The sequence below is a fragment of the Hylobates moloch genome, unplaced genomic scaffold (genome assembly GCF_009828535.3).
Source record: "Hylobates moloch isolate HMO894 unplaced genomic scaffold, HMol_V3 SCAFFOLD_3, whole genome shotgun sequence".
Lineage (NCBI taxonomy): Eukaryota > Metazoa > Chordata > Mammalia > Primates > Hylobatidae > Hylobates > Hylobates moloch.
The window spans coordinates 98,423,787-98,435,828 of NW_026652278.1; the positions used below are offsets into that span (position 1 = coordinate 98,423,787).

The 12,042-nt window shown below is 42.6% G+C and overlaps 2 protein-coding genes across 2 annotated transcripts in view; one reads left to right on the forward strand and one right to left on the reverse strand.

Moving 5' to 3' along the window:
* Window positions 1-759, reverse strand: part of MASTL (microtubule associated serine/threonine kinase like) — a 20,837-nt gene extending 20,078 nt beyond the window's left edge. The window contains 1 exon segment of the mRNA XM_032144678.2: window positions 413-759. Coding sequence (XP_032000569.2) covers window positions 413-598 — 186 coding nt within the window. The 5' untranslated portion in view covers window positions 599-759.
* Window positions 760-1,565: 806 nt separating this feature from the next.
* Window positions 1,566-12,042, forward strand: part of YME1L1 (YME1 like 1 ATPase) — a 43,645-nt gene continuing 33,168 nt past the window's right edge. The window contains exons 1-3 of the mRNA XM_032144699.2: window positions 1,566-1,851; window positions 6,965-7,099; window positions 10,411-10,573. Of these exons, the coding sequence (XP_032000590.1) occupies window positions 1,819-1,851; window positions 6,965-7,099; window positions 10,411-10,573 (331 nt within the window). The 5' untranslated portion in view covers window positions 1,566-1,818. The remainder of the gene's footprint in view (window positions 1,852-6,964; window positions 7,100-10,410; window positions 10,574-12,042) is intronic.

The following is a 12,042-nucleotide window of genomic DNA, read 5'->3' on the forward strand; positions in this document are numbered from 1 at the left end:
AAAAAAAAAAAAAAAAAACCAGAAACCTAACTCAAGCCAGGGTGAGACCACGAATCACGGCTTTGGCCTTAAGTGCCTGTTGTACTAAGGCCGATGTAATCACCTCGGTCAAGTCCCTTTGCCTTTGGCCTCAGTTTCATTTGCTAACGCTGGGCAGGGAGAAGACAGTCAAACTTTGCTGTTCTCACTGGGCATCCGAGATATGGAGGGAAGGGTGGAACAGAGGCGAGACACCCGACCCGACCGCTGATGTCGCCCCAAAAAGAAGTCAGCTCGCAGGGCTCTGGAGGCTTCAGCAAGGCAGGCCACCCAGACTCCTCGCTCCAGCAGCCCCGGGGTCTGCCCAAGCCGGTGGGGCAGGAAGGAGGGCCGAAGGGCCTAACCCCTTCCTTGCTACTCCTTGACCTCCTACCTTTACTGCATACAATTTGCCGCCTTTCTGCCCCAGATACACTTTCCCGAAGGCGCCCCGGCTAATGGGCTTCACTATGCTGAATTCCTCAATGGAGGGCGGTTTTGGCACTGGGATCCTATTCACGCCCTCCTCGGTCGCCGCGCCTCCTCCAGCCTCCTTCTTGCTTCCCGCGGTGGGATCCATCGCTGGACAGCCTACGGCAGTCCCGCGGCCACGGCCCCTCGGCGAGCAGCCACTCCCGCCAACTGGGTTCAAAGTGAGGCTCCGCCCACGCCGCGCCCGGCCGTGACGTCACCGCGCCGCCGCGCCCCGCCCTCGTCACCTCCCCTACGCAGACGCGGAGGAAGGGGGCGTCGGGAAAGCCCCCACTTCGAAGCCTTACACTCTTCGTGGGCGGCGACCGCGGCCCGACTGACATCATTCCTCATGAGGGAGGAGACACAAACAGTTCTGGGCCGACCAGAAAAAGGACGACTAGGACTTGATTCTGAATCGCAGGATTTGAAGAGATTTCTCCTGGCTTCCCAACGAGGCTGGTGGGAAGCGGTCCTCCTCCCATACACGACCTCCCACCCTCGCGAGGCGTAGAAACCAGTTCTGACTGTACAGTAAAGCGAAGGCCAGGGCTGAGGTCTGGAAGCTAATGAAAGCACAGAAAGCGTCGAAACTGGATGAGCAGGAAGCGAGTGGCCTCCCCTGTCATCTGACGTTTTCGCAGGATGTAATTTGCCTGACTGAAACAGATCAGGACCAACAGGGAGAGTTTTCGATTTAGTGTAAGGAACAGAGCACTAAATTGTAGCAAAAGACCTTATCGCTCAAGGCCCAGTCAGAAGATTTCATAAGAAAGCTGTAGAAAGTCTTAAGAGGAAATCAGCCAGGCGTGGTGGCGGGCACCTGTAATCCCAGCTACTCGGGAGACTGAGGCAGGAGAATCGCTTGAACCCGGGGGGCAGAGGTTGCAGTGAGCCGAGATCGCGCCACTGCACTCCAGCCTGGGCGAAAGAACGAAACTCCATCTCCAAAAAACAAAAAAAAAACACAAAGAAAAAGTCCAAAGAGGGTAAAGGCTGTTCCCCCTTAAAAAACAGCTAAAGACCTTTCGGGACGCTGTTCCTTGTAAATGTCAACTACTTCCGCGGGAAAGAACGCGCAGGCACTTGGCCTTGTGGGCGCTCACTTGCCCCGGAAGTACTGTTGAGTTAGCGCCTCGCTTTCCGGGGCGGATTGTCTGTCGTTGCAGTAGCTGTAGGAAGGGGAGGCCATTTTCCGTTTCTGGGAAGAGTGAGGGGCAACGGGTCGGAGAAAAAGGAAAAAAGAAGGGCTCGGCGCCTCCCCGCCGGGCCGTGGACAGAGGGGCACAGTTTCGGCAGGCGGGTGAGGTCGCTGAGGGCCCGCAGGAGATGTTTTCCTTGTCGAGCACGGTGCAACCCCAGGTAAGTCCGGCATTCAGCCCATTTTTTTTTCCTGCCGCTCTGCCCGTGGCTGTTTGCAAATTGCGCTCGTGGAAGCGATTTCTCAGAAGGGACTCTAGAAAAGAAGTGATGTACTCAATTCGAGTCCCAGGATTGAGGAGTGGATCAGGGGACGGCGCTGAGAGTGGGCCCGAGACTTCAGGGCTGACGATGAAGCTGTTGAGGGCAGAGGCGGGATGTGAGCGTGATGGAGAGAGACCCTGGCTTACCGAACTGATTGCGTGGGATTTCTGCTAGAGAATCCGTCTGGCATTGTTCAGTGTCCGGCGTTCTGGGGTGGAGAAATGTCTCTACCATACATTAAAGGGAGCAGGTAATGTTCCCTTTTCCTCCGACTTTCCAGTGGCTTTAGCGTTCACAGCCCCTATCCCCTGCTCATTATTTCCTTTTAAATGGAATTTAAATTTAACCCAAACGTGGTATAATAATTCGGATGGCCAGCCATGCAAGTTTTTTTTTTCTCTTTCTGACCAGAGAAATAGGTGTATTTCCGAGTCGTAAACTGTTTGCAGTTAAAATTTTGATTCAGCCTCATCCTCATCGTTTTGTAAAACAAAAGGTAGTGAAGAGAAAAATGATTTCAAGGGTTTTCATTACGCTCTTGGGCAATCACTTGTGACAATGTTTTATTCTTGCTTCATTCCAGTCTCTTTTTTTGATGGTAACATTTTAATAGATTTTTTTGAGAGTTCCTACAGTTTTGCAAATAAATAGTTTTTAAAACATTGAGTTTTTTTAAAACATAATTTTTAAGAAAATCGACACTTAGGTTCACGTTCTTGGTTTAAGCATATGATTGTATTCCTTTGTGTAACTTTTACTACCCCTCATTTTAAGAATTTTTAATTTTTTGTGCTAGTACTGGCTAACAAACTGAAGCAGCTACTTGTTATTGGGCATCAGTTATGTACCAGGTGAGCAAAGCAATTGTGGAATCTTCTCTTAATATTGATATGAAGTAAATATGAGTAGGACTTAGCAAGGTGAAGAGTGAACAGGTATCACAGGCATACAGAAAAATACCTGGAGGTCCTGAATTAGGAAAGAGTTTAGCAGGTTGGAGGAACAAAAATAAGGCTAGTGTGGCTAGAGCATAGTAATTAAAGGGGGTAGTGACAGAAGAGGTTGGAGAAAAGACTTGAGGCAGATCATACAGGGAGTAAAGGATATATTATGGCTGATTTCATTTTAAGTGTATTGGGAACCATTGAAAGTTTTAAAACATGATTAGATTTTCATTTTTAAGAGATGACTGGCTTTTGCTATATGGAGAATAGGAGAGGGCAAGAGTGGAAGATGTTATCAGTTAAAAATACGGCCCCCTCCCCCCAATTAAAGCAGTTGGCAGTGGTTATGGAAAGAAGGGAATGAGATATATTTTGAAGAAAGTGGAATTGCATGAGAGATCAGATAAGAGAGATGATGGGGAGAGGTGTTTCTGGGTTTGATCAGATGAATGCATTGAAGGTGCTATTTACCAAGATGGCAGTGTCTGGAGAAGTCCTAGTAATTGTTTGAAAAAGAAGTCTGACATGGCCTATTGAATATGGTATTAAAGTTTTTGAAACTCAACTCTTTTTGCCTTAGTTCACATCAAGAGGCCTGATTTTAGGAGAATTTACCATCAACTGAATGGACAGTTAGTAGTATGTGATGTTGGTAGAGATGATAAAGGGATTTTTATGTACCCTAGGCAGTCTTAACGGGGCTCAAATATAGTGAGGACTCTCAGGCATTTCTTGCTTTGAAAGATGGTAACACATTTGGAATTCCTGGTTGCTTAATTGGTTGAATACGCTTGAAATTAAATGGTAAAAAGGAAGACACAGAAAACGAACTTTTTCATTGAGAAGAGCTCAATCCTAAATCCTTTTGCGAAAGAAAAGAGATATAACTAATTCAAATAAATCTTTTCAAAGAGGTAGAAAATGTGTATCTTGAAATGATTTGATTATTTTTAAAGTTTCAAAAGAAGTTACTGTTTATTTTTTTTTCTTTTTACTGCCCCCAGTCTGTAAGGAACTTACTGTTTCTTTCTGACTCTAAAAATGATACATTGCTTCACTTGACTAGCTTTAAAACAAGTCCATGTTTTTTTGCTAAAAATGCTGAAAATATAAATAAGATCACCCATAATCTCATTACTCAGGGATACGTATCTTGGAATAAATTCTTTCACACATTTTTTTCTATAGACAAACAAGGGTATGCCTCCTTTTTATTTTTTTTTTAAGATGGAGTCTCGCTCTGTCGCCCAGGCTGGAGTGCAGTGGCGCGATCTCCGCTCACTGCAAGCTCCGCCTTCCGGGTTCAGGCCATTCTCCTGCCTCGGCCTCCCAAGTAGCTGGGACGACAGGCGCCCGCCACCACACCTGGCTAATTTTTTGTATTTTTAGTAGAGGTGGGGTTTCACCATGTTAGCCAGGATGGTCTCCATCTCCTGACCTCGTGATCCGCCCGTCTCGGCCTTCCAAAGTGCTGGGATTACAGGCGTGAGCCACCGCGCCCAGCCACGGGTATGCATACTTAAGGTAGTTTTACAGTCAGCTTTATTCCTTAGTATGTTACGAATTTATTTGTGTATCAATATCCATGGGATGAGAAGTCTGGAATTTTGAGTCAGATTCTAAATCTTTGTTGTCTTCATCTATTAAATGGCCTGTACCCCAAAATACTGTACCCCGCAATAATGGCGTTAGTCCATTGATGAGGGCAGAGCCCTCCTGAACTAAATGCCTCTTAAAGGTTCCACCTCTTAACAGGATTACAGTGGCAACTTAGTTTGCCATTCTTCTCAACTCAAACTTCAGTTTTGAAGGAGATAAACACTGGAATTTTTACTGGAAGTGGGCCCTGATCCAGACCCCAAGAGACGGTTCTTGGATCTCGCACAAGAATTCGAGAGAGTCGCCGGGCGCGGGGGCTCACGCATGTAATCCCAGCACTTTGGGAGGCAGAGGCGAGCAGATCACGAGGTCAGGAAATCAAGATCCTGGCTAACATGGTGAAACTCCGTCTCTACTAAAAATACAAAAAAATAGCTGGGCGTGGTGGCCAGCGCCTGTAGTCCCAGCTACTCGGGAGGCTGAGGCAGGAGAATCACTTGAACCCAGGAGGCGGTGGTTGCAGTGAGCCGAGATTGCACCACTGCACTCCAGCCTGGGCGACAAAGCGAGATTCCATCTCAAAAAAAAAAAAGGCGAGAGAGTCTATAAAGTGAAAGCAAGTTTATTAAGAAGGTAAAGGAGGAAAGAATGGGGTACTCCATAGGCAGAGGAGCTGCTTGGGCTTCTCCACGAAGGATACCTACAGTTAGTTATTTCTTGATTTTATGCTAAACAATGTGTGATTATTCATAAGTTTTCAGGGAAAGGGGGACCCCTAAGGTTCCTCCCCTTTTTAGACCACATAGGGTAACTTCTTGACGTTGCCACGGCATTTTTAAACTGTCATGGTCTGGTGGGAGTGTCTTTTAGCATGCTGATGCATTATAATTAGCACATAATGAGCAGTGAGGACTAGCAGAGGTTACTCTCCTCTCCATCTTGGTTTTGGTGGGATTTGGCTGGCTTCCTTACTACAACCTGTTTTATCATTACAGTCTTCATGACCTGTATCTTGTGCCCACACCCTATCTCATCCTGTGACTTAGAATGCCTAACCTCCTGGGAATGCAGCCCAGTAGGTCTCAGCCTCATTTACCCTCATTTTGCCCCTACTCCAGATAGAGTCACTCTGGTTCAAAAGTCTCTGACAGAACCGTAACAAGAAGTATAATTGTTACTCATTATTACAGCTGTTTGAGGATTAAATGGGATGATATAAGTAAAGCCTATAGTACTAAACCTGGTATATAATAAGAACCCATTTAATTTATTCATTTACTCAACAAATATTTATTAAGTAAATTTTTTTTTTCTTGAGACAGGGTCTTGCTGTGTCACTCAGGCTGGAGTGTGGTGGCATGATAGCTTACTGCAGCTTCAACCTCCTGGGCTCAAGTGTTCTTTTGTTTTCATTTTTTTTTAATTTATTTATTTTGAGATGGAGTTTTGCTCTTGTCACCCAGGCTGGAATGCAATGGCATGCTCTTGGCTCACTGCAACCTCCGCCTCCCAGGTTCAAGTGATTCTCCTGCCTCTGCCTCCCAAGTATCTGGGATTACAGGCGCCTAACACCTTTCCTGGCCAATTTTTTTGTATTTTTAGTGGAGATGGGATTTCACCACGTTGGCCAGGCTGGTCTCGAACTCCTGACATCAGGTATCTACCTGCCTTGGCCTCCCAAAGTGCTGGGATTACAGGCGTGAGCCACCGTTCCCGGCCTACTTACTATTTTTTTTTAATGTTGGATGTATTTCATTCTGTGGTAGTTTTTTTTTTTTTTTTTTTTTTGGAGACAGGTCTCACCCTGTTGCCCTGGCTAGAGTGCAGTGGCATGATCACAGATCACTGCAACCTCCGCCTCCTGAGATCAAGCAATTCTCCTACCACAGCCTCCCAAGTAGCTGAGACTACAGGTGCACACCATCACACCTGTCTAATTGTTGTATTTTTTGGTAGAGATGGGGTTTCACTGTGTTGGTCAGGGTGGTCTTGAACTCCTGACATCAAGTGATCTGCCCGCCTCGGCTTCCCAAAGTGCTGGGATTACAGGTGTGAGCCACTGCACCCGACCGGTGGTATCATTTATTTTGCCACTCCCCTAATGCTGGATGTTTCCAGCTTTCTACTATTTTTAAAATGTTTCGATGAGAGTTATTCTCTGTGCACGTGCAAGTACTTGTCAGATTATTTCCTTAGAATAAATTCCTAGAAGGTGGATTGCTACAAACAAGAAATGTATGTATTTTTGGTACTTTTGATTTACATATTGAGAATAATATCCTGAAAGCATATACCAATTTTCGTCTCACCAGCAGTAAATCTGAGTACTTACAGTTTTTAGTATACAGGGTTGATATATAATGTACCTTTAACTCTTAACAAATCCTGACAAGAAAAAGGAGATTGTTCTGTTTATTTAAAAAAAAAAAAAAAAAACTACTTAATTTTTAACTTTTATCTTTTTCTAGGTTACAGTTCCTCTGAGTCATCTCATCAATGCCTTCCATACACCAAAAAACACTTCTGTTTCTCTCAGTGGAGTGTCAGTTTCTCAAAACCAGCATCGAGATGTAGTTCCTGAGCATGAGGCTCCCAGCAGTGAGGTAAGTCTTTATCCTGGTTGTGTGAGAAAGCCTTTTTGATATACAGTTGACCCCTAAACAAATGAAGAATTAAGGATATTGTCCCTCCCCTGTAGTCAAAAATTTGAGTATAATTTTTGACTCCTGAGAAACTTAACTACCAATACCCTACTATTGACCGGGAAGCCTTGCCGATAAAATAAAGGGTCCATTAACATATTATTTCATATATTTTATGTATTGTGTACTGTATTTTTACAATAAAGTAAGATGGAGAAAAAAATGTTATTAAGAAAATCATAACGAAGAGAAAATATATTTACCATTCATGAAGTAGAAGTGGACCATCATAAAGATCTTCATTATCTTCAAGTTGAATGGGCTGAGGAGGAAGAGGAGGGGTTGGTCTTGCTGTCTCTGGTGGCAGAGACCGGAGAAAGTCCATGTATCTGTGGATTGTGCAGCTCTAATCTGTGTTGTTTAAGGATCACCTGAGGTCAGGAGTTCAAGACTAGCCTGACCAATATGGTGAAATCCCACCTCTACTAGAAATACAAAAATTAGCCGAGTGTGGTGGCATGCGCCTGTAGTCCTAGCTACTCGGGAGGCTGAGACAGGAGAATCGCTTGAGCCCAGGAGGCAGAGGTCGCTGTGAGCCGAGATCGCACCACTGCACTCCAGCCTGGGTGACAACAAGACTCTGTCTCAAAAATAAATAAATAAATATAAAAATGTAATCTCAGTTTTTGGTTTAATCTAGAAAAAAAAAAACCCTGTTTTTACAGGGAAGTGGAATAGGTAGGAATTTAAGAAGTAAAGAAAACTCTTAAAAAAATAAAAAAGGACCAGCAGATTTAGGGAGCAGCTCATACTTCTAGGGCTGAGATAGAGTCAGGAAGAGTTCTCCACCCCCAGGGCTGAGATCCTGACATTGTTGGCGAAGGCATGGCCTTGGCTCACTGAATGGTAGAAAAGTTGCTGCGATGTCATGCCAGGGTAATGTGCTGGAAATCTGGGAAGTCTGCCCACTAGGATACTGGGAAAAGCTGTTCCTGGGGATGTGTCCTACTAGAGAAGCTGTTACAGGAGTGGCGCCAGGGGAAGCTGCTAGGTCCTGCTGGCCATTGTGCACTCCAGGAGCCAGGGTTTGGTGAAACTACACAATTGACAGGAGCCAGATGCTATAGAAACCATGGGTGTTACAGACAGGAACCTGCTGAAAGAGCATACCACAACCAGGAATCAAAACCTCTCTTCCTACAGTGTATGTTCAGTGACTTCCTGACGAAGCTTAACATTGTTTCAATTGGCAAAGGAAAAATATTCGAAGGATAGAGATCCATGTTCATGGAGCCAGCAAAAAGGATGAAGAAGAGCTTGGACACGACTGATAACTGGCACCAGAACCAGAACCCTTCTCCCTCTCAATCCCTGTACACTGCGGGTTTCTCCAAATGCCTGTTGTCTATGATTCGTTTTGTCCATCATTCTTAGTCATGTCTTAGTTCAGGTTCTTGCCATCTTTCACTTGTTCCATCAGCCTTCTCTCTCATCCAGTCTAGTTTCTTTGTTTTATCATTTTTAAATTTTTTGTAAAGACAGGGTCTTGCTTTCTTGACCAGGCTGATCTCGAACTCCTGGCCTGAAGCAGTCCTCCCACCTCAGCCTCTCAAAGTGTTGGGATTACAGGCTTGACCACCATGCTAGGCCAGTCTATCTTCCTTAGTTCTCCATTTTCTTCCATAAGATGGAACTAATCATATTACTTAGAGAATTAAATTCAAACATGGCTCTTTACAGTTTGGCCATAACCTATCTCTTTAATTTTTTCTTTCCTTGAATTTTTTGAGATATTTCAGACCCTTGGATGGCTTTTTGTTTGCCCCCATCCCTAAGCTGCCTTCATCATTTTTAATAGCTTAAAAAGTACCTTTAAGTATTTTATTTCATCGTGCCTTTAACTGTCTTTTACTATGTGCTGTCATGTATGCTAGGATATGTAGATGAGTAAGACATGATCTCTGCCTTTGATCCTTACTGTTAGGAAATAAGGTGTATTTTATAGTTATGTTAGTGTTAAGAAAATGAATTCTAAGAATATGAGTTATAGCTAATTAAAAAAGTACCATATTCCCAGACATCAGTCTAGAGCTATATAATCCGTGTCCATGCCTCTTTTAAAAAAAACTTTATTTTTAGAGACAGGGTCTCCCCTTTGTAGCCCAGGCTGAAGTGCAGTGACACTATCATAGCTCACCGCAACCTCCAGCTCCTGGGGTCAAACATTTCTCCTGAGTAGCTGGTGCTGCGGGCGCATACCACCATGCCCAGCTAATTTTTTAATTTTTCATCAAGATGATGTCTTACCATGTTGCCCAGGCTGGTCTCAAACTCCTGGCCTCAAACGATCCTCCCACCTTAACTGTTTTGGGTTTGAGTAACATGTAATTGTTACTTGCCTTTAAGTGCCTCTCTTTCCGCTCATGTGGACAAAAAAATAATCCCTATCCTGTTGTTTAAAAGTGGGTATATGTTACACATAATTGTGATTTTTAGACTTTTTTTGCCTGATTTTCACACAGTTTTGACTTTAATTTTCTTCCTTATTAGAAGATATGGGTAACTTTAGAACCACTGAGTTCAAGGAAGGATCTAAGCAATGAGGCCAGAGGAGTGAGATGTCCTATGGTAACCAAGCATACCATTCCTTTGTCAAGTGGGCTTTTGTTTATGGCCGCTTAGGGGCTTAAAAGCTCCATGGACTGGTGAGGATTATCATTTGAATGGAATTTCCCCAATTCAAGAACCTTACTATTATCCTCCAATCAGTTCTACACTGTTGGGGAAAATCCCCTGGACCTTATGTAACATACTTTGTAACCCTGCAGGTAGTTACTCTTACACTCTTGTCATTATAAGTGCTTGATCAATAGTTGATAGACTAGCTCTTGATCAGAGTACCCTTGTATGGAGAGAAGGAAAAAATAGCATACATTTCACTTGATTCTGTGAACCATAATGCTTAGGACAGTAGTGGTTTGGGTTTGATTTAAAAAAAAAAAAAATGTTTTTCTCATTCATGCTGAAATGTCATCTCTTTATTTAAGGAGACCATTAGGAATATAATTTTTTAACCTATGTCAAATGTCATATGACTGATCTTAGTAAAACGAACTGTAAAAATATTTGCATCAATTTATTTTTAAATATTAAAAAAGGAAATATATTTGTTAGACTTTTAAAATCTAATTGTTTTAACTGATAATATGTACTCCTTAGGTTAAATATCTTGATAATATTAATGCATACCTGGTTGACCCAATCTTTTACAGCCTTCACTTAACTTAAGGGACCTTGGATTATCTGAATTAAAAATTGGACAGATTGATCAGCTGGTAGAAAATCTACTTCCTGGATTTTGTAAAGGCAAAAACATTTCTTCCCATTGGCATACATCCCATGTCTCTGCACAATCCTTCTTTGAAAATAAATATGGTATGTTAATGTATTTTTTTGTTCCAATTAAATATTTTAGCACTATTAATAATTATAGATACCATTTATTAGCTTTTAGAATAGCATTTACTGTGGGCTGGGTTCCTTCCTAAGGTGGTTTTTGTTTTGTTTTGTTTTGTTTTGTTTTGTTTGCAATTTTTCAAATTGGAATAATACTAGATTTACAGGAAAGTTGCAAAGATAGTACAGAATTTTGCTTCCACTAATTTTGACATCTTACATAACCATGTTACATTTGTTGAAACTAGGAAATCAACATTGGTACAATTTTTTTTTTTTTTTTTGAGACGGAGTCTCCTTCTGTCAGCCAGGCTGGAGTGCATTGGCGCAGTCTCGGCTCACTGCAAGCTCCGCCTCCTGGGTTCACGCCATTCTCCTGCCTCAGCCTCCCGAGTAGCTGGGACTACAGGCACCTGCCACCACGCCCGGCTAATTTTTTGTATTTTTAGTAGAGACGGAGTTTCACCGTGTTAGCCAGGATGATCTTGATCTCCTGACCTTGTGATGCACCCGCCTCAGCCTCCCAAAGTGCTGGGATTATAGGCATGAGCCACCGTACCCGGCCTAACATTGGTACAGTATTTTTAACTAAACTACAGACTATTTGAATTTCAACAAAATTTGTTTTCACCAAATCACTAGTTCTCTGCAAGTGTCCTTTTTCTTTTCCAGGATCTGATCCAGCATACCACATTGCATTTAGCAGAATGGGGGGTGGTGTTTGTTTTAATTTTAGGTGACACACATTTAATTCCAGGAAACATACTTAATCTTTGAGAATACATTGATTAAAAAAACAGTTATTATCCCTTTTGTGGAATGTCTACATATTTTTTTTATTTGAATCTCGTAACAGTATGGTAGTATAATAAGTGGGTTCATACTAGTCTGAAAAGGGATGTCAACTTTATGAGTTTTTCTTTGGATGGCACTTAAACAGGCCATAAAAGTCCAGGAACAAAATAGCAGGTTTGAATAGTTTATAATGAAGGTTTAATTTGAAGCTGTCCTTTGCATAAACTTAATTCATTAATTAATTCTTTACTCTTCCTTTGCCTTTATTTCAGTGTAAGGACATAAAAAACCCTAAGTGTGAGGAAAAAATGAAATGGTTTTGAGCTTGGGGGCTTAGACTGAAAGTTTGCCTCTGCCTAAATTTGCCTTCTTATAAAATATTTGGCCCATACTAAGCGTTCAATAGAATAAAATTCTTTTTGTTATTATGTTATTATGATTATTCCTACTGCTCTTCTAGTCTGCATATTTACATTTACTCTTAAGATCGTTCCTCATACCACCAGCTGCTTGCTAGGTTTAGGCAGGCAGAGGTATTAGGAAGGAATTTTTTGACTGGAATGCTAAGGGACCTTGAAAAGTCCCTAAATTCTAACTGAGACACACAAATAGATGATAACCACTGTTTATTTCTGCTGTTGTTGCTGATGACC